The 22,065-nt window shown below is 46.0% G+C and overlaps 1 protein-coding gene across 2 annotated transcripts in view; it reads left to right on the plus strand.

Annotated features, from left to right (window-relative positions):
• The first annotated feature begins 2,347 nt into the window (after positions 1-2,347).
• Positions 2,348-22,065, plus strand: part of JARID2 (jumonji and AT-rich interaction domain containing 2) — a 225,890-nt gene continuing 206,172 nt past the window's right edge. For both annotated transcript variants that reach the window (XM_074575853.1, XM_074575855.1), the window contains exon 1: positions 2,348-3,280. In XM_074575853.1, coding sequence (XP_074431954.1) covers positions 3,236-3,280 — 45 coding nt within the window. In that variant the 5' untranslated portion in view covers positions 2,348-3,235. The remainder of the gene's footprint in view (positions 3,281-22,065) is intronic.

Consider the following 22,065-nt stretch of genomic DNA (forward strand, 5'->3'; position numbering starts at 1 on the left):
CTACAAGAACCTTTTCCTGAATTGTTGACTTAGAAACACATGAATGACTGTCTTTTATGGTTTTTCCAAAACATCAACTGGAGAGAGAGTCACAGACTCATCATTATTAATTGAAAAAGATCTGAGACAAAAGTGTTTTCTTCCAAGTATGTCCTAGACTTTCAAGCTACATAAACACCCTGAGAAAAGCGAGGGCAGAAAGTTAAACAGTCCTACAAGAAAAGTGCCTATTTCCAATCTAAAGGGACAAAAATCTCTCTTCAGATTTACACTTACAAATAATGTGTACTTTCCTACAGGAAGCCTAAAGAAAAGGCTTCAAAAGATTAACTTGATCACAAGTAGCATTACCATAGAAGTTTGATGTTGGATAAGGCCAAGCACAGATCATTTTTCCTCCCCAGTTTTTTATTAAAGAGTAGGAAAAAAAGTCCTAAAATAATTAGTAGGAAACATGAAGCAGTGAAGTGAAATTCACAAAATTATGACATAACTTGATTGTTTCTGTTCAGTGTATTAAACATGATTTGCATCCTATTTCTAAGGTAAAGAGAAAACACTATGTTCACTTATCTACTTAAGTGAGGAAGGATGGCCTCATCGTTAAGACAGAATACCAGGAACCAGAGAGTGAGGTTCTGGGGAGTCCCAGGTCTCCTGCTCTCCTGACTTTGCGCACAGACACTCAACAGTCTTATCCAAAAGCTTTTGCACCTACGGAGCAGAAGTAATGCTCTCCAGAAGGGATATGAACGTATAAACTGCATCTGGAAGACAGGGTGAAGTCCCTAAAGCGTTACATAAGTGCAGGCACTAGCACAGAGGTATGTCACCTCACAGTCTGTGGTGAGCTGTACAGAAAAGCACAAACAGCCACTACGTACAGTGATACCTCACCAGGGAAATCATCAATTACTCTCCTTCCTCCCTGTCCCTGGAAGAAACTCAATCCACCATTAAGGAACTGTTGTGTTTTCCCTGAAGATACACCTTCCACTTTGCACCCACTTTCTTGCATTTTCTAATGAAAAAAAAAATTATAAAAATAACGATCGAGTATCTGAACTTCAGGACTTTGCACTGACATCAGTTTTCCAAGCCCCATGAGCGCCGAGCGGGTTCCGCGGCGCAGACCCGGGTCCGGCTACCCGCATCGCTTCTGTCTCTCGGGGAGGACACTCCGGGAGGGGGCGGGGGGGGGGAACCGCCGGGGCCTCCGGGACGGGCCCGGGCCCAGCGCGTCGGCGGTGGCAGAGGCCTTTCGGAGGGAGAAGACGCGACCTCAGGATACCTCCGGGAGGCACTGCAGACGCCTCGCATAAGCACAGCACCGCCCGGCAGCCTGTCCTGAGCTGACACCGGGCGGCCCCGCGGCCCAGCCACCTGCAGACACCCGAGTTTCGTGCCGCCGCCTCCCAGCTCAAGCCAGACACACTAATCCCCCCCCGCCCCCGCTCCCACTCCCCAGCCCCCGGCCTCCCAGCAGCCTCCCGCGGCGCCTGCCTGCCTCCCCACTCCCTGTCAGCGGTTCCCAATAAACTTCCCCCGCCTCCTCCGCCCTGCCGTGCCCTCCCACGGACGGCGGCGGCCCCTCCGTACCGGCGCCCCGCAAGGCCTAACCGCCCCTCACGCAGCCCCCGCCCCTACCACTGACCGCCAAAGGTTGGGGGGGACAGGACAGATAAGAAGGAGGGGGAAACCAACGGAGAAGAAGGTGGGGTGTGTGTGGTGTGTTCCTTGCACGGCAGCCAATCGGCGGCGAGGGCGTGCGCGAGGCACGCCGGGAGCTGTAGTTCCCCGGCGTCGCCATTTTGTGGCGAGGGAACTACAACTTTCCCGCGGGCGAGGAGAGGCCCCGGCACGCAGCCCCGCCGGCGAGGCCAGGTGCTGCCAGCGCGGCGGGGTCCCCCGGTGCACGGCCGATCCCGCGGGGAGGCGCGGCGGGGACTGGGAGGGGGCGGAAGAGGAGCCCCCGGCAGACGGGAGGAGAGAGGAGGCTGCTCCGGGGCGGGGAGGGGAGGGGACGGGGGAAGGAGGGAAGGAGGGGGGGGACAGGGCAGGGCGACGGAGCGTGCTGCGCGGTGAGGGACCGTCGCCAAACTCCCCTCTCGGGTTGTGGCGCAAGGGGCAGCGGCGACCTTGGCTGAAATGCCGAAAAAAGAGAAGGGGGAGGAGGGGTGAGGTGGGGTTGAGGGGAGGGGTGGGAAGGGAGAGCGTGTGACGCCGAACCCGCACGGAGCTGTTTGGCGTAGGCCCTGTTGCATGCGTTGAAACGCCGGCGGGGGCCGGGCGTTGCGGCTGCCGTCCCGGTTGGGAGTTGAGTCGGAGGCCCTAAAGCCGGGTGTATGTATGTGTGTGCGTGCGCGTGTGCCCGTGTGTGTATATATATATACACACACGCGCGCGCACACACGCGCAGGCATACATATTATTAAAAAAAAAAAAAAAAGGGAGGAAAAAAAAAAAAGGAAAAGAAGAAGAAGAAGAAGAAGGGGGAAGAGCCAGGGTCCATTTAAAGTTGCTGCCGGAGAAGCGGTTCTCATTGGTTCGGGGGGGAGCCGGAGGAGCGGAGACACACACGGTGCGCGCAGCCCTCCCCGCCGCCGCTGCCGGAGCCGGAGCCGCCGCCGGAGGAGCCGCCGGAGCCGGAGGAGCCGCCGGGCCGGAGTTGTCTCTGCCGCTTTTTTTTTTTTTCTTCCCACCCCCCCCGCCCCCACTACCACCCCCTCCACACACACCCCCCTCCGCTGCTGCAGCGGCACGAACGTGACTGCCCAGCGTCGGCGATTATTATTATTTTTTTTTTTTCTCTCTCTCTCGTCTCCTCTCGGCCCCCTTTTTCCTCCTCCAAGATGTAACTACAGCCCTGACACTAAGGACCTGCAGATCGCTTAGGTGGCTTGGGAAAGAGAAAAGGGGATATCAAGGGCGTCGCGTTTTTTTTTTTTTTTTTGTGGTTTAGGGGGAAATTTTCCATTATAATGTTTCACTAAAGTGATTTTTTTTTTGTTTCCTTCGCATTCGTCTATTTTTTTTTTCGTCCCCCATTTCTCGGATTTATTGCTAGGAGAATCACATTGTGAGGAAAGAAAGTCGGATTACAAGATACCACTACAAACAACCCCCTCCCCCCAGGATTTTTTTCGTGTCTTTTTTTTTTTTTTTTTTTTAAATTGTCGCGGCTTTAATTCATGAAGCAATTGTCCCCTTTTGCAATCAGAATTTGGATACCAGAATGAGCAAAGAAAGACCCAAGAGGAATATAATTCAAAAGAAATACGTAAGTGGTCATAACATATATCGTTTGACTCCCAGTTTTAGGAAATGGCAGTGAATGTCAAGTTTATCGCTAATCCTGCAGCTATAAGGCTTTCGAAACAAATGTGATACTGAATTTTATTTTTTTTCTCTGGTGTGGTGGGGGAGTTTCGGAGGCCCCTTTTACCGGGGAAGCCGTCTATCCAGTTTGGTTATAAAACCAGATTTGTGTAGCGATTCCTCCGGTGAATAAATGTATTGACCTCAAATGACACAATCATCATCTAGTTTTAGATGAAAGGCGGGGAGCTCGGGGGGCTGCCGCGATCGTGTCACCAAACTGCGTTTTCAAGCGGTTTCGTTAATATTGCGCTTTTGCATGCGGAAGGAGGTAGATGTGGATATGTATAAATGTATTTTACGATCCGGGTGAAGCGGTGGCGGGGGTTGCTGGAAGCCCTTTAAGTTGAAGCCGAGTGTCTGCCTGGTTATGGCGAGCTGGCTGCTCGCACTACCGCATCCCGTCTCCCTCCCGGACGCGATCGTTCGCTTCTCCGCCTTTGCGATAGACACCGGGAGCCGGTCGGGGATCGCCTTCCGGGGGATCGCCTTGAATAATGGGGATGGGGGGGGGGGGGGGGGGAGAGAAATGGCTCGTCGCAGTTTTAAAATAATTCGTTATGATGGCTCGAAAATTTGGGCTAATCCGGCGCAGCCCGGGCTGTATTTCTGCCTCTCTCTTTATTCAACCGCTTAACCAATCCCTGGTAATTGTCTAATCCTTTAAACATATAAATGTGGACGGATAGTTGGATTTTTGTTCGTGCTCCAGTTACGTTTTGATTGGCATGGGGGAGTTTTTCTTTTACGTTTGGAAAAACTGAGGGGATTAGCCAAATATGCAGCAGAGCGAATAATGATTTTTATCTGCACGTTTTTTTTTTTTTTAAAAATTCTTCATTGGGGGGGGCTATAAATCCTCGCTTTTTGGGGTGTGTTTGATGCGAGGCGTTTAAAGTTGCAGTTTATATCGCGCCTGTCGACTGCGCCGATCTTTTTTTCAGCGGGGGTGTATATGTGTGGGTGTGGGTGTGGGGAGGGGGGGATGTTTCTTGGCGGGGAGGGTGACCTTCGGGACACTTTCCCTCGCTTATTCTATAGATTTGGTAAAAACTGCAGTTGACTCCCAAGCTGACTGCCGCTATCGATTGCCCGCCCCGCTGAAACGCAGCCCGGGGAGGATGGAGGGGGCGTTGTGGGGGGGAGCTGCGTCCTATTTCGGAGCTGACCCCCTCGTCGTCGTGTCCCGTCTCCCCCCCCGTCCCCGTCCCCCCCCCTCGAAATTTCCGAATTAAAATACATCCGCATTGCAGAGGAGCGGGGAGCCCGGGGGCCGGCGAGTTTAAAGTATCGCATCGAAACGGGGGACGGCGGGTGGAAAAGTCTGGGCGAAACACGCGAGGCGTCCACGTTTCCCAGGCAGGCAGACAAAAGCTGGGAAAGGGGGGGGTGGTGGGGGGTGGGGGGAAGGAAACCGCGGTGTTAATAATTAAGGAGGGGGGGTGGTGGGTTGATGGTGGGGACACACACAGATCGCCCCAAACCGCTGCTGCCGCGGCCGGGGGCGAACAATGCGGCGCCGCTCCCGGGGGCACCGCCGGGCCGGGAGCTGAGGAGGATAGGAAGCGGGGGGGGAGGGGGGGTGGACGACGTGCCCTGCGCTCCCCGCTTCCAACTTCTCGGCGGCCCTTATTTTTTTTGGTTTTTTTTTTGGGTGTTTTTTTTTTTTGTTTTAAAAAAACCTTTTTTCTTTTTTTTATTTCTCCCTCCCCATTTATATTTCTGGCGGGGGCGACGGGGCCGCGCTGGCAGCGGCAGCAACAGGTTGCCGGGGCTGTGACGGGAGCCCGCGGGCCGCCGGCCACGCCGCCGCCCGGCCAGGTTCGCCCTGCTCCCGTGACGTCACAAAGGGAAGGGCCTGCGCGCCGTGGAATCTTCGTCGGCTCGGCTCTTCCCCCCCCCCGCCCCCCCGGCGTGACGTCAGAGGCGGGGCGGGCGAGGTGGGGGGAGGCCCCCCGGGGGCAGCACTGCGGGGGAAGGGGGCGGCCCGCCCCCCTCCCTCTCCCCGGGCCAGGTGAGCAGGTGCGGAGCCGCCCCCGGCCCGGCCCTGCCGGTTTCGGGGTGGGAGGTTGGTGTCAACCACCGCCCGGGAGGGGAGGGAGGGCCGGTCACGTCTCTCCGCGTGGGGAGGGCGGCGTGGCGACACGGGTGGCACGTTTCCTCACTGCCCGTGACCTTCGGGCGCTGCGACAGCACGGCGGAACACGCCGGGCCGCCGCCGCCGCCTCCTCCCTCTCCTCCTCCTCGCCGGTGCCAGCCCGGGGCCTTTTGTTGTCCGCCTGCGCGGCTGCAGGTGTGACCGCCCGGGTTGGGGCCGCAACCGCGTCCCGGCCCGAGGCCGTTAAACCGCCACTCCCCGGTCCTGTCAGGCACGGCCACGCCGGTGACACCCCGCGCCCCTAGGGCAGGCCTCCAGCCCGGGTACCGCCGCGGTGTGCGGCCCGGCGGCGGGGCCCTGGTGTGCTCCCTGCCCACCCCTGAGGTGAGGGGCTGCGCCCAGGGGTGGTGGGTGATGTCCCGCCGTGAGGAGCGAGGGTCCGGCCGGGTAGTGTCCGTGTCCCCCCTCCGAACAGACGCCCGGTGTCACTTCGGTGTCCCCGCTCCTCGGGTCGCTGCGGGGTGTCGTATTGGGAGCCTTTTCAAGGCTACTGCTGCTGCTTTTCGGCATTTGCGAGGTGAATTCTGGAAACAAAAAAAGGTGATTGAGAACAATGGAGTAAAAAGCCTGTGCCTCGCAGGCTGCCCGTGGCGGGGCTCGGCCCCCTGCTTCGCAAGTGGTTGCAATTAAAAGTTCTCTTAAACTTTGAGAGCGTTACCTTTTGGGGCTGATAACCCAGGAACGAGGAAATCCGTGTATGTATCCCTTTTTTTTTTTTTTTTTTTCATGTGCTTTAAAAGCGCTATCACTTAATTTTTAAAAGAACTATGGCTGACTCATAGAAATCTTTCTTCTCACTTTACCCTCCTCCTTCTCAAACATCTTTACATATCAAATATTGCCTTTTGGCTCAAGCCTCAGAAAACTGACAGCTTTGTAAAGCATCAGCCGGAGAAGCCAGACTGCATTCAGTATGCGCTTGGAATTAATAGTTCTTAAAAGAAAAGCTTTGAAGTCTTAAGCGTAATTTCACAGGTGCATTTTTCTGCCCGGTTTTGTGACGCCAAACAGCAAATCTTCTGTTCTTGCTGGCTTAGGTCTCAGAGTATCAGACCTGGATTACTGTCTTTAAATACCTGCACAGTTCCGCCACGGTAGCAGATGGCAAAATATAATTAAGGAGCAATGTCACTACCGTCGCCTCGTGTGATTTGTTTCCTTGCCCTTGCAGAGGTAAAAGTGCTGTAGTCTGCCATGAGGTGACACGCTTCACCTACGGACGGCCTGGTAAGCTTCTCAGACAGCCAGAGGGCCAGCGAGGCCTGCCCGGGATTAGCGAGCCGCAGGCGTCCTGGGAGAGCCTTCCGAACAATACTCTCTACTGGGGCGTGCTTGAAGTAGGCTAGGGGAATCTGGGGGGGGACAGTGACTGTGCAGCACCACCTCCTCCTGAGTAAGGCACGTTTTTGTGCAGGGGCCTTGCCCTGGGCATCCTGGGGCTACAGCCTGACCCTCCTGCCCTGCTTTATTTTCTTTATTTTTTTCTTTTTCTTTATTTTTTTCTTTTTCTTTATTTTTTTCTTTTTCTTTATTTTTTTCTTTTTCTTTTTTTTTTTCCCTTCTTTTCTTGCGGGAGTTTCCTCATTTCCCTCCCCAAACCCCACAGCTGACAGTGTGCTTTAAGTTTGACCACTTCCTACAAGAAATAATGTAAATACGCCAGTGGCACCAGAGGTAGTATTCAGTGTACATTGCATCTTATTTCAAATAACCTTCTGTGGCTTTCTTGTGCCGGGTCTCTTTCAGGCTTGCAGTAACAATTCCAGCAGCACAGCACGCTCAACTCTTTTTTTTTTTTTTTTTTTTTTCTTTTTTTCTCCCCCATATGTATAACTCCAGCTCACAGTGTAAGGATGCTAGCTGCACTTGAGATCTGAGTTTGCGTCCTCTTAACCTCCTCCTGGTCTCTTCAGACTACAGCATTATGTTGTAAGTGGCTATAGGATGGTGTATAACTAGAAACTAGTGATTAAAATATTTTTTTTCAAGGAATATTTACTTTTTGCTATCAACAAATGCTTTGCCATGAGATACTAATGGAGTCCTGCTCGCTCTGATGGACTGTGAGCCAGGAGTCTGTGTAAGTTGCTGTCCAGAATGAAATTGTAATGAATCAAGGCCCTGTGAAGAGTTTCTGATGTTCATTAAGCACTTTCACCTTCTCTTATGAGGCCTGCTAAGCCAGCGTTAAAAATATATTACCCCTTCCTTTTCTGTAGGTGTAAAATAACAGCTAATGTTATGCATATGCTAAAGTGTGGTATAAACGTCAGCAGCATTCCCTCCATTTTATTGTTTGATGAAACAGAAAGAAGTCTAAATTACTCGCCTGAAGCTACGTACTCTAACGGTGGCAGAGATGGAAGTAATCTGTATTTCTGCAGCCTCTGTCCAATATTGTATCCTGTAGCTTGCAGGCCCTTGCTACGAGGCGTGGCATCTGCTATACAGGGACTACTTTACGTGATTCAAACTTTAAGATTTTTTCCCCCTCCCCAGTTAGGGTCTGGACTGTTAGATTAATGGTATATTTTTAACATAGTAATAACATAAAAGAGGCATTTCAGTGTGGATGCTTGATTTTTTTTTTTTTAAGTGATGATCATACCCTGCAGCTGATGGAGACCAATTGATACTGTGATGACTCAGCTGTGGGAGTATTACATAAAGTAGGTCAATTTTTAAATTTCATAGTCTGAAGCTAAAGAGAACTCCAGGTTTAAAATTTATATTTTGTTTATATGCATTACTGGTATTTCCTGGGTTGAACATAACTGAAAGTTCTTGAGGAGGAGGGAAATGTTATTTGGGGTTTTTTTCGGGCCATTTATATTGTAGTGATTGAATTCAATCAACTTGAACTTGGGGAGGGAGGGAAAACACCAGCTGCTTTCATTTCTAAAGTTTCCAGTTTGCAGCACTCAAGTGGAATGGAGGCTTAAAGGTAATTTTAAAGTAGGGAAAGGAAAAGCAGAGACACGCTTATTATTTTTTTATTACAAGCACCCAGCTTTTGTGTGATTTAGCAGATGTGGAATTTGCAGAGGAATACATGCATTGCTTCGAAATCCAAATTTGCATTTAAAACATTCTGTTTTTCCCCTCTAGTCCTTTGCATGGCTTTCTTCCCAACTATAAATGTAAACCAAGTGTAAATGATGCATTGTTTGCCTTAGTGGGCAGACAGTCTGAAAACAATAGTGCTGATGGATTTGACTGCCTCTGTGTAAGACAAACGGGACATTAACTTTCAAGTCTAATAATGCAAATTTCAGCGTTGCCAAACCTGAGCTTCCCTTAAATGTTTCCTGATGCTGATGGCCCTAAATGTCCCTGTGCTACAGGCCAAAACTTCAGCTGACATTTTTTGTGATCTAGCTCTTCACCTTCAATACAAAGCCCCTTAACCTGTTGTTACAACTTTAAAGAGAAAGGTAAAACGTACCTGGAGTTTAATGTCCAAGTGAATGATGGGGTATGGTACGCATATACTTTTTACACTTACTACCATTTTTTATGTAAAGCATTTTTAAGTGGTAGGAAGCCACCAGGAAACTTAAAAGCTGCAAATCGCTTGTAAAATTCAGGTCTAGTATGTGAAGAGTACTTGGCGCTGAAGTTCAGATACAGGAAATAATACGCTTGCCAAAATGTATTTGGTGTTCTCTTAGATCTTTGATGGGTTGGTTGTTTTGCTGGCTCATTACTACTGGGAATATTGGATGTGATCCTTCCTGGTTTTTAACGGGCAGGTTTTATTTGGGAACTCTTGGTTTTCATTTGTAGGGGTGGGTTTATTTCAGCCAGTCACAAAAAAACGTTTTCTCAATGAATCAGTAGGTAGAAGGTTTAAAACCATTTGCCGTTTCACTTGCTCGGGTTTCACACTTTCCCTCGTGTAATGACATCCTGTTCTGATGTTGTTCCTTCGGTAATCCGGCAGAGGCCTGGTATTTCCAGTGGTGGGCTGTGGGAAAGGAATAAACCCTTTAATTATAGCAGCGAGGGCTTGTTTGAAAATATGCTAGCTCTCTTCCCCTCCGTGCCTGCTTTCTTTTTGTCCGTCGCTTCCTTATCCAGATGAAAGGCCTGAAGCTGTAGAATGCTGCTGTTCAACTTGCCTTGTGAGCGTGGCCACAATCGGTGGCAAAGCTGAGCAGTGGCCGAGAGCATTGCCGCGTCGAGTGCCATGTCTCGGAGGGTTCCAGCTAGAGATGACGGCTCCCCGGTCTGCAGGCGGATGGATGGTGTGAGTGTGCCCCATCTGCTCCCGTGCAAAGTTTATCGGCTTAATTTATGCTGCTGTAGAAAGCTGTGCAGAGTGACCAGCTTGGCTGAGCACGGAAGCAAGGGAAAAAAAAAACACACGCTCAGGTGGAAATTATTCTTCCACCGGTTCGCATAGCGGCATCCCAAACTGCTTCAGCGTTTCTGCGGCAAATGTCTCATCCTGGACTGACGCGTCATAAACCATATCTCGTATTTTTATCTGGGGGAACAAAACCTCCTTTAATCAGGCATAAAAATGGGATTGGGTGATTAAAAAAATGCTTTAACAACAAAACGAGGAACCTGTGCTAAGGTCTCTGTACACTTTCTGCATGTACATCAGGCCAGTGGAGCGAGAGTAGTTTCTGGTCAGGTTGGATTTAGTGCCTGTAGGATTGCTACAGTTGCAGTCAGAGATTTTGACACTGCTAAAATTGGTTTAGCAAAAATGTGACAATGCCCCCGAAAGAGTTTATAATTGCATGATTTAAGGGGCGTGACTTAATCCTTTCTAAGTGTCTCTGTTCTGTAATGTGTAATCTGGTTGGTCTACCCTACTTGGGTTCTTGTGGTCTTTTCTGACAGGTTCTTCCCTTGATTTGCTCTGCAAAAAGGCAGCTTTGGATCTGTGGCTGTTACTGTATTGCTTTTACTTCCTAAAGGCTAGAAGAAATGCAAATAGTAAGAATCAAGCTGAGAAACTGTGACCTGCTGCCATACTCCAGGGGGGCTTGTGGTATTCGTGTCCCCGCGCTCTGCTTTCAGTTCTTTGAGCTATCTTGCTGGTCTGACATCTTTTGGATGACACGATGGTTGCAGGAGATTAGTGTGTTTTTGGCACACGCACGTTATGATGACTGGCTAACGATATTTTTAAAGTTCAAAAATAAACCATGGGAGCTCATTCTGACATAATCTACTAATCTTAGTTTTGCACTTTGATACTCTGTTGTGTGAGCCAAGTTAGGATAACTATAAGTTACGAGCAATTCATTTTTAGCTTTGCTTGCAGATTAGTTTTGAAGCAATGCATGCTTTTAAATTAAGAACGATGGGAGTGAATTTGGAGAAATTATTGGCTCTTTCAACTATATGCATATGGAAATCGGCTCTCTGCCTATTTTGGAAACAGATTTATGTGAGTGGGAGTAGAGATATGTGCTCCCCAATATTTCTAGACAATGTTGTGTACTGGCGTTATGACTTGATGTTTTTTTCCTTCACTGCCCACAAGAACAGGATGGTCTTCTCTGCCCTTTCCCACATTTGTATGTTAGGGGAGGGACTTCATTTTCTCTTTGAGGTTTGTGCTTTATTTCCTTCTGGATAAAAAAAAATCTGCTACTGCTGGGGGTAAACTTTAGTTTTGTGCTGGGCACCCTGCTAGTCACGCTACATTCTGGGGAGTCCAACAAAGACAGTAAGCTTTTGAGGCTCCTCAGTGACAGGAATTCAGTTTCACCTGGGCCCTGATGACTGCAGCTAAACAGCTAATAACAATTTTCTAGCTACGTTTGGGAATGGCCTGCATTTTTAAGAAATGCAGAGAGGAACTTGAAGACGTAAAGCAAGCGAGTCAAGCGAATTGCAACGTACAAATATTTTTTGAAGTTGCTAGTAATAAAGCAGACAAAAACCATGAGTCTTGGACAAGAGTCTGTCCAGGGTCTCACACTTCGAGATGCTTATCATTATTTTTTTAGTTGTTATATTTAGCATATAATTTTCTATGCTGTTCTGAAACTGGGAATCTTTATGCCCAAAAAGTACATAGTCTAGAAATTGCATTTAGAGTTTCAAGTTGCTGCAGGCTACCACCATATGTTTATATTTTTTTTCTTTTTATAAGGTGCCTGTTAGGCAGACTAAGGGTGATTTAGAGAAGGGATACGTTTCCTTCTTCCTCGCCTTTTTTTATTTCATGGATATTACTTTCAGCCAGTTTGTCCCACAGAGTTCTTTTTGGCACATCAAAGTTGTAAGCCAAATCTCTCAGCTGCAGTGTGCATGCTAAAAACCCAGCAATACAAATTTCCAACACTGCACGTATGCCAGATCAATTAACTTCTTAACTCAACTTGAGCTGAAAAAAAAAAAAAGAACTGCTTCTGTTTTGGTTTCAGCCCCACTAAACTTGGTCCAGACTTTGAGTTTACAAAACTCAAAGCCAAGCAAAAAGGTTTTCTGTTATTGTTTGTAAAGTTGACTGATAACTAAGCTGGTGTTGTACAAGGTTCCTTTTTGGGTGATGTTCCAAACGACTGGCCTTAATGTGAGTGTTTTTCATAGAAGGATGACATAGATGGGTGCCCAAGATGTGGTTTTCTGATTGATAGTCACTTCCCCCCCCCTCCTTTCGAAGCGTAGTGATAATGATGAAAATTCTCATGGCCAGTTGCCATCGTGCAGACTGTCTTTCTGAAACCAGGGAACGTCCCTTTTAGTTTTGGATATAAAGCAGAAGTTAATGTATTGGAATAGTACTTCCTCTCAGCGTTTCTTAAAAGCTGTACTACACCCGAGGAAGATTGTAAGGAGGAGGTAGTCTTTCTGCTTCCGAGGGCTTTATCTTAAGTTTAAAAAGCGTTTACCAATGTTAGGTTTTTTTTTTCTAGTTATTCAACATATAATGGAGACACAGTAATATCACTTTGTAAGACAAGAGGCTTCGTGTTACTTAAAAGCTGGAGCTACGGCATGTTACAGTAACTGTACCTTGTGAATTATTTATAACTTGGAAGAAATAATGGTTGTCCTAATGGCAAATAATTTTTGAAGCTGGCTTTTTTGTTTTTAAAGTCTGTCTGTGATAAAAACTACAAAACCAAGAAGAAGCCGTTGAGAGAAGCTGTCCTGTCGTGTCCCCTTCCTCCTATCTGTGGTGGAAATGTCCTGTGTGTAGCTTTGGCATTTTGCCTTTGGTAACAACACTGTCAATATGGAGACCAGAAAGCAGCCAAATACCATTTTTTAATGATCACTTTATCCTTCACTGCACTGAAAAGAAGAGGTTTAGCCTTACTCTGGTTAACGGTTCCCCCTCTCTTCTGCAGGCCAACACATGTACCGGGTGATAGCTCCCACCGCAGGTTGGGGACTTTCCAGGTTAAAACTGAACTGGCAAAATATGTCTGATTTTTAATGTGGATTCATTTAATATTGCAGTTTGTGATGGAGCTGTAAAAATACTTGGTCTGGGGAAGGTGTTGCAGGGACACAAATGAAGTGGCAAGGGAGGGGTTTGATTGCTTCTGTTAGCAATAGTGTGAGCTTAAATGGTCTGTGAAATTATGACTAAATAGGAGTCAAGATATATGTTTTATTTCCTAGCAAACAAAATTAGCTGTCCTTGTCTGTTCTAAGGATTGTTCGGGCATGGATTTTGCTGTACTGTCCTACTGCTAGAAGCAGGGTGAATATTAAATAAGGTTGAAACAAAGTTAGGCCACGCAGGTGAAAATGAAGCTGAAGATGTTTGTGCCTGTGGTCATGGTAGTGCCATAATAATTTCCCGAGTGCTAAAATATGTTAGAAGACAGTTAAAAATGTACTGCTGTTGTTAGGTATTATGCTTGCTGAGACAGGATTTGAACAATTTTAAACTTAACTAAGAGAAGAACAAAGGGGAAGAAAATTAAATTAAGATAGCTATGCTACTGGAAGCTGGGTTCCACTGCTGTGGAAAAATGGTAGTAGAAGTAGTACTCTTTTTAGTTCAACACTCACATGCACTCATCCCACAATACAAGAGCTCCACCATGGAAGTGAAGCCACTGTGCCATTCTACTTTCTAGAACAAGAACCTGCTTACAGAAGAGAGTTCCTCCAGAAATTTTGCGTGGCTATATTTGCTTTATCTTGTACTGCTGAAGAATAAGTTCAGATAGCTTCTCTTGTTAAACCCGCTTGTGTCTATTGAATGTGCAAGCAAACTGAAATGCTGATGTATTTTTGCCCCAGGTTCCCAAGTAGTGTGAGAAGGCCAAACCATGTCAAATCGAGAAGCTACAAAAAACAAGGTTTCCTTTAAGTATAGGAACATCAGGATGCGGGATCACATGCCTTTTTCTCACCACTGAAGCCAGCACTGGTGACCCTGCTTATCTTTCCTTCACGGTATGGTGCTTTGGCCATATCAGTACAACCAAAGAGCTGCATACAAAATAAGGTCACTGAAAGTATCTGGTTTTTAAAGTAGTTATGCCAGTACTCTCCTTTCTTCCCCCACCTCCTCATCTTTAAATTGCCTGGTTTCAGCGCAAGCCTGCGAAGACTTTTTAGTGGCACAGTTAAGGAAATGGTGGGGCAGAAGGACCTCTTTGGCTTTCCTGCGGATTAAAAAGACATGTGGAACTGCACCCCCAGTTTCCATCCAGCAAGGCGCTGTAGCACGTGCCTGTCTCAAATGTATGAATACTCTTACTGACGTCAATTGAAGTACTTGGAGCCTGTGAGTTAAGCACATGCCGAAGTGCTTTTCAGGGCTCGAGATTTTGCCATTCCTGTGTAAGAGTGTGTGCAAGTATTTGCAGGCAGGAATGTTAGTTTTCTAAGAGGGTGGTAGCCATTTAATGGTTTTAATGGCTTTACTAGATGTAGTCCTGCTTGTTTCCCCCCCGCCCCCGAACTGTTTCTTTTCTCTTTTCCAGTGTCTTCTCTTAATATTTTATTTAAATGAAATAACTGTTCTACTATTATTTCTCTTTCCTTATTCTTCTCTTCATTATGGTGTGCATGTGTGCATTTTACAGTTCACCCCTCCTCCCCCCTTATCTTCTAGTCTCATGCCTTTTTCTTTCTCTCATTTGTGTGTATTTCTCTGATTGGGCTCCACTATCCATGTCCTCTCTGCCTGAGGAAATTAGCTCTTACAAAGTTGCTGGCATCCCTTTGCAAGGAAGCAAAATGAACTATTGTCGCAGTATTTTTTCTTTTCCTGAAAGCCAAAGGGGGAGATGAGGAAAGGCTCCTGCAGTTCATTTTGGGGGCAGCTCCATGGGAAATACTTTGGAAGGGTAGGGATTGCACTATTGCTGCTTGTCTCTCAAGCCTGCGTGCAGAATTTGAGTGTTGGTTATAGAAAATACTGGCTGTGTACTTACATTGTGCAAGGCTCAGCAAACTGTTAATGCACAAATACTGTGGAGGAAAAGTAGAACGTGGCCCTGCTCATCTCTTTTTTTCAGTCCATTTATGAACTTTTGGGAAATTGAATCCTGCTGATGTGAGTGTTCAGGAAACGCTAATTTCATAATTCACATACATTAAAGGCTTTTATTTATAGAACATTAATATTCATGCTCTTTCAGTCAAGAGCAGCATTATGTGACACAACTGACCAGTTGTAAAAAACAGTGCACAGCTTCCATTATTGAAAGGATCTCTGCAGTCTCTATTTGAGTATTACCTTCCAAAATAACTAAAGTTGGTCAGATTTCCTTGAGGCTGGTTGGTAGACCAGGTATAATGATTTCTGGGCCCAGTTTCTTTGGAGAGCAGGAATACAATTTTCAGCATAAATATGCTAAGTATGGTCTCTTGAAGTCTTCTGGGTAATACAATTTCTTTGTATCATACTTAGTATTTCATTATAATACTACTTCAGCTGGCTCCTATGAAACCTGATGGTGTATCATGCAGAAGAAGGAAGTGTGTTTATGATGTAGGTAATCATGTTTTTTCCCCTCACAAGCATCTTTTCTTATATTCTTGTTGATTCCTCTTTTGTGGTGTCATTTTATGCCTGTTACTCTTGCAGTCAAGGATGCAGTGAAATTAATTCCCCGTGGGCATTTTGGAAATTATTGGCTCACTAAATTGGATGGAGGAGAGTGAAGGGATAAACTATTGTTTCTTTCTTTTTTTTACCAACTTTTCTCAGATCCTGCCAGGGATAAGTCTGTTGTTTTCTCCCCTTACAGCCAGCCCATCTGTTGGTGCATTGTAACCCCTAGTCTACTCGTGCCTGATGACTGTTGAGGGCATTCCTGCTAGGCTCTGCCTCCTGGCCCAAATGGGACCAGGAGCAGCATTCCTGCATGCACGCCTGTCCGTACATATCCTGCTTTCCCCTCTGGAATAGTTGAATTGACCACAGAGATTCCCTGGCAAAGTGGTGAGAAGCTTTTTAGCTTTTGGGAAGCTTTTTTTTCTTGGTATGCTTTTGCTCTTCTTTTTTTTTCCCACCCTTTTTGTGTCCCTCTTCACCTTGGGTAACATGTATGTGTGGTAGGTATGTGGTACTGACTGAGGGACTGCCTGGTTGTCAGCTCTGCAGAATCCCTCTCCTTCACATGAGCTCTTCTCAGAGGTGCTTCAGAGTGTTGTCATTTTATCACCTCCATGCTACAAGCATGACTGCAGATACGTCTGGGACTTTGTCAGGGAAACAGAAGCGTGCTCAGCTCGGGAGAGCTAACCTGCCCTCCAGCACAGTTTGTGAAACCAGGGTTAGTATAATGTGAGAAAAATGGCCAGGATATATATCCGTGGTTGGGAGTTCTGCTCGCATGGAAGATGGCTTGACTTGAGTTCCCGGTTACGTCCTACCACTGTCCCTGTCTTTATCCATCTTGGCAATATTTCTGCTGCTTTTACTTTCTCAGCTACGGCTTGGCTGATGGGCATGATAGCTTAGGAGGGAAGTGCTGTTTCATCTTTTATAATGGAAGAATATACATGAGCACACTAAGCTGTTGCCTGTGGAAGAAACTTTGAAGATGTCTGTTCAGGCATGCTTTTGAAGGTGTTCTGAAATTTGCTGTCAGCTGTCTTCTGTATAGATGATTTATTACCATTCCCGTGATCCTGTGGAGCAGTAAATCACACCTGGGCTAAGAGGTTATCCTTTTTCCTTAGAAGACTTCATACTTTTACATCATTTATTCCATGCTCTCCAAATGTCCAGGTATTCTTTTCCCACCAGAGAAGACCCAGTATTTTAATCAGGAACCCACGTGTTACAAAGCTGAAGCAACATAGTGTATAGCACTTCAGCTTTGAAAACTCATTCCTCTGTGGAAGAATGCCATTGATATAGTTCCAGCTGGTTTCCAAATTTCCAATCCACTAGGCTTTCTCAGTGATTAGCTCACTCTTCAATAAAAGCAAGGATCTGCAGTTCATCTGAGGGATTTCATACATAGTGTAATTTCAACACACATGAATAACATTAAGCCCATGCATAAACTAGTTTAGTTAAGGAAAAGAACAAAATAATAGGTGATGTCTTGAGGCAGCCCTTTGAAACAAGAAGTAATATCTTATAAATTTTTAAGCACATAAGACAGAAGATTGAAGAGCTGGCGTTATTTGAGACAAAAGACTCTAAGAACAATTCTAAGACTGACTGGCTGACTGACCTACTGTTCAGCTTAGAAACTAGGACAACATCTAGTAAGTGAAATCTCAGTTACAGCGGACTGGTTATCAGGGCTCCTAATCCTGTCATAGATAAGAGAATATAAAGCTGTCAAAACCAGGGTTTTAAATCTGCATCGCCCAGGTTGCTGTCATTTGCATGGCTTTTTTTTTTTTTTAATATTGGTTTGGTTTTTTCGTTTGTGCAGGAAGTCCCTAGAGAGAAACAAAGAATATTTCCACAATGACATACTTTTAGGTTCTTGAAGGTGTAAGCATCAGCTCTCAGGGTTACTTGTAACAAAACTTGAGTTGTTCTTTGTGCATTCCTGTATTTCACACTTGGTTCATGCCGCAGCATGAGAAAGTTCTCTGGAGCAAAGTGTAATGCTATACAGCCTCATCTAATGATATTTTCCAGTGCCTGGCTTGTCTAATGCCTATCTAAGTAAACTTTCTCAGCTCTTCTGTGTTGGCGACGTTGGTAATCTCACTGTTCTTTCTGTAGGAGATTCATGTATCTGGCTCTTCCTGGACTAGGCTGAAGAGCTTCTTTATTGTCACTTCTGAAAAGTACCTCTACCCATGCTTTCTTGGCACAGCAAGTCTCCTTGTTATTGTCAGTTCAATTTTCTGGCGTGGAGGACCAATGCAAATACTACTAGGGCTTTAATAAACAACCTACCTTTTGGATGACTATTACTGTTGTGATAAAAATGATACAAGGTTGGTTGCTCATTGATTTATGCTTTTTGGCCATCTTCCAGGATGCGACTGTAACTTCATTACACAAGAGTTTCAGAACAGTACAGAGTTGTCCATTTATTTCCTTCAACTGTTATTGAGCTGACAGCTTGCCTTTGGAGGGTCATATATTCGAAAGCTGCCAATTGGATCTTACTTCATTTTAGCCAAATGTGGCACAGAGTCTGAAGTACATTTTCTCCCTAATACACACTCCCCTCGTCTTTCCCCCCCGCTCCTTTTTTACCTTCTACTCTGTTCCGTCCCCTTCCCTTCCCCTCAGTTTCTCCAGCTGCAAATAAAAAAGGCCTGGGAACAGAGGCAATGCCACAAATAAATGGAATTATTTTTTTTGTTGTTACTGCCTGTAATTTTGGTTTCTGTTAATAAGACTTTAGTTTTTCTGGCTAGATGAGTTCTGCATTGTGGAGAAACACATGGGTTTCAAAAATGGTAAATGGAAGGTATTTTTCGTCTTGCTATTTCTGCTAACCATACTCCTACCTCTAAGTTAGTCGCTTATTTCCAAATTGCTTCTGTGACTTTTGTTTTCCTCCTCCTTCTTCATCAGTGCTCTCAACTGCCCTTTTGGTACCTTTACTTTGGAAGTCACCATTTGGAAGCCTGTGTGAAGTTGTCATTGGGAAGTCTACGTACTTAGCTGAGTAATAATCCTCTAGATGAAGGGGAAACGGGGGGACGGAAGACAAACCACGCACAATATCTGCCTGTGTACTACTTGAAATCAGAAAGCATATTTCTGTTGTGGTACTCAGAGTGTCCTGACACTGAGAAGTTGTGAGGACAGGCTTAAATTTTTTTTTGTGTCAGTGGGATAGATAGCACCTTAGTTCTTCCAAGTGTTTTACACAAATTAGCTGCTTTTTTTGCATGTCTCTGTGCATTCCTGGAAAAATACATGTTTTTGTGGTTCAGTCTTAAAGAAGTGTTCTTAATAACTAAGCAAGATGAGCTGAATAGTCTGTTTTATAAAGTAGACAACCTTATTTGGATATCTCTGGCCTCGCTTTTAAATACAGTGTTAAATGCAATGGAAGAATAGTTTTGGTTCTGAACCAATGTATTCCATCTATGAAAACTTTTTCAACTAGTTATTTTCAAATTACTTTTCTGAAGTCATTCCTGACTCTTTTTTTCAGTACATATTTATGTACTTGTAAAGTAGAAAAATAATATAATGAATACCTGACTAAACATTACTATTTAATGCATTAAGCTGCTTGCTTTAGTCCCAAAAGAAACTCTTAAGAGTAGTATTAGGTGAAAGCATACATATGCCCATTTCCTCTAAGAGTCTGTCTCAAATTCCCTCTGATCTTAAAATCAATAATTTTGAGAGCTATTTTAGATTTTATCTGTTTATACATTCATTTTATAGAAGTTTGTCATATGTTTTATAACTTTAATGTGGATTATTTCTTAATTTTGTCTTGTTTCCTACTTAAGCAATATTCTGTAATTACCTGATTCATTGTGTTTGTGTGTAAATGAAACTATGAAATCTGTTGTCAATTAGCAATCAATGTGGTTTCCATATTTTAAAATGTTATAAATTGCCTATTAGAGCTAATTTTCCAGGGCATCTCTATCTCTGTTCCTAATGTAATGCAGAATATTTTACAATAATGCCTAGGTTAACAATGATAGTCTTGCTGTATTGTGCAAAAAAGGCTTCTGTGCAGACCCAGCTGGGTTTCAGGCTTAATTCATTGCTCTGTGGTGGGATCACCACAGCTGCTGTGGGGCCTTTACAAATGCAAAAAAGCTGTCAGTGTTTGTTTCATCAGATGCATAAGTGATGAGGCCAAGTTGAGGAATCCATTCCAGCGTGCGGTGTGCATGCTGGAGGCATTATTGTTTACAGAATTAGTGTCTTAATGCTTTAAAATACATGGTGCGTGTTTTGCCTTAGAGCAAAATATTTTAGGAATAAGATGGTTTAAGGATCCGCTTCAATTTAGTCCTCTCTTCTAACAGCGTTTGCCCTGACTCATGTAAATCTGTGCATCTGAATTACTGCACTCTACCTGCCTCCGTTGTAATTCAGTGCTCCTCCTGTCTCGTGCATCTTTTTTGCTAGTACTTTGATTATTGTAAGCAGTCACAATTAAATAATTGCGCAGCTTTAATGCAGATTTCCCCCCCACCCCCCGCCCTTTAACTGTCAACTGGAGGAGTTGCGCTAACAGTCTCCTATGGTCACCAGGAGTCAGAGTACTTCTTTTGGCTGTCAAGGCTTGAACGAGGTTCCTTCCAGCCAATTAGAGACTAACGATGATTGGTTTCAGAGGGTGCTGCTTAAGAATGCAAAGCATGCTTCCGTGGTGGGGCTGAGTGCACAGTTCCTCTACCAATTCTCCTTTCCTTGGCTTGAGGCTCCAGGAATGTAACATGGAGCAGGGCTTTTGCTCACATGATGCTAGGCTGGCTTTTGGGGGGTAGGAGGAGGGGGTGTGTGGTGGGTTTTAAAATGTTTTTTCTCTGGGAGTGTTCATGTGATCTTCCAGTCTTTGTTGCAGTCTGTTGGCTGCGTGCACGAGGTTTCATTAGGGCATGCCACCCTTCCCCGTATCATGTAACTCCACCGATAATAGGCATTGCAGGAATTTTAACTAATGCGCTGTTTAAGCTGTCGTCGCTACGATTTTATTAAATGTGCTTGCAACGTGGAATTTTGCTAATGCTGTGGAGTGATCTGTTATGCAAATTGAATGTAAGAATGGGCTAGTGGGGATTTGTTGTCTGTTTATTGGAGACCCGTCTTTTGCATTTGGAAATGAAATGAGCTAAATGGTGTCAGCGTAGGCTGCTGCTGAAATATTCGGGCAGCCTTCGCTTCTCTGGTTGGGGTTGCAATACTGTCAGCAGAGGGGCTGAGTTTGGTTTGTAGGGAGGCACGGCTGTCTGGAAGCATGTTTGTGGACGGGTATGTCAGTGGGCAGGTAAGGGGTGAGTTAAACAACGTCAACGTAGGATAGCTTAGGTGCAGGAGTACACAAATTAGATCATGGGATTTATTCTGACTGGTCATCATGGCTGGGCAAAGCTGTGTTCTGGCTTAAGCTCTTCTGCCATAATGCAGGCAGATTACTGTGCGGGAACAAACAGGGTTTAGCTCAGTGCACGACTATCTATGTTTGTTGGCTAAACCCTTGGCCTGTGGCTAAAGCAGGACTTCTCCAGGTGTGAGGCGAGATGAGGATACTATTGAGTATCCAGGTGAGGTATGAGGGCAGGGAGTTCAGCATTGTTTCCCATGTTGCTGCTTCGCTGAGGCACAGGAGCTGCTGTAACCCAGCAGACATGAGAAGGATTCGCCTCCTCCCCACGCTCCTTGCTGCTCTCATTGCCTCTATTATCTGTAGGCTCAGGCCCAAAACATGACCAACCTCTTCTTCTCGTGCTGTCCTAGGGAGCAAGTTGCTTGCAGTGCTTCCTCTGCTAGCGCTTTGTAGCTAGAAAAGCAGCAGCCGCTGAAAGAAATCCTCATCTGGCAGCCGGTGCCCTCCGTCCCTCCCTTTCCCGCACCTCATTCGCAGTCGCTGCAAGCGCTACCATTTATTTCCCATGGAGTCTCTGTTGCTATTTTATTATTTGTAGTTTGCTGCGGGGCTGGGAATGGTGTGGGAGGGCTGCTTCAGGGGTGCTGAGTGGGGGTATAGTGACAGCAAAGACCTGAAGGAGCTCAGACACCGGTGCTGGGTCCATCCCTCCGGTCTGTAAATTGGGGGAAGAAAGATAACAGGCTTGAAACCGCAGCACAGCGCTTTTCTCATGACAGAGATGGAAATGGGCTGAATGTTTTTGAGGGAGGTGACTTTAAGAAAAACCAAAACCTCCTTAGCAAAAGGTCTGTCTGTTTTTTTAACGTTTAGGGCCCTACTTGGCCTCAGGGTGCAGTCGTTTGGCTTTGCATGGATGGAAATAAAGTGCCCTGAGCACACCATGTGTGTTTTGGGGCGCACAGTACAGTTCAGAGCAGCCTTTGGTGGTGCCTGCACGGGCGAGGCTGAGCTGGGAGCTGCTGTTTTCGGTGTGCACGTGGTGGAGTCGATGAGCTGCTACGCTAATTCCCCATCAGTGGAAACCTTCTTTTGTGGGAGTCTTCTTGGGCAGAAAATGGATGCCAGAATGCC

This window comes from Larus michahellis, chromosome 2, assembly GCF_964199755.1.
Source record: "Larus michahellis chromosome 2, bLarMic1.1, whole genome shotgun sequence".
Lineage (NCBI taxonomy): Eukaryota > Metazoa > Chordata > Aves > Charadriiformes > Laridae > Larus > Larus michahellis.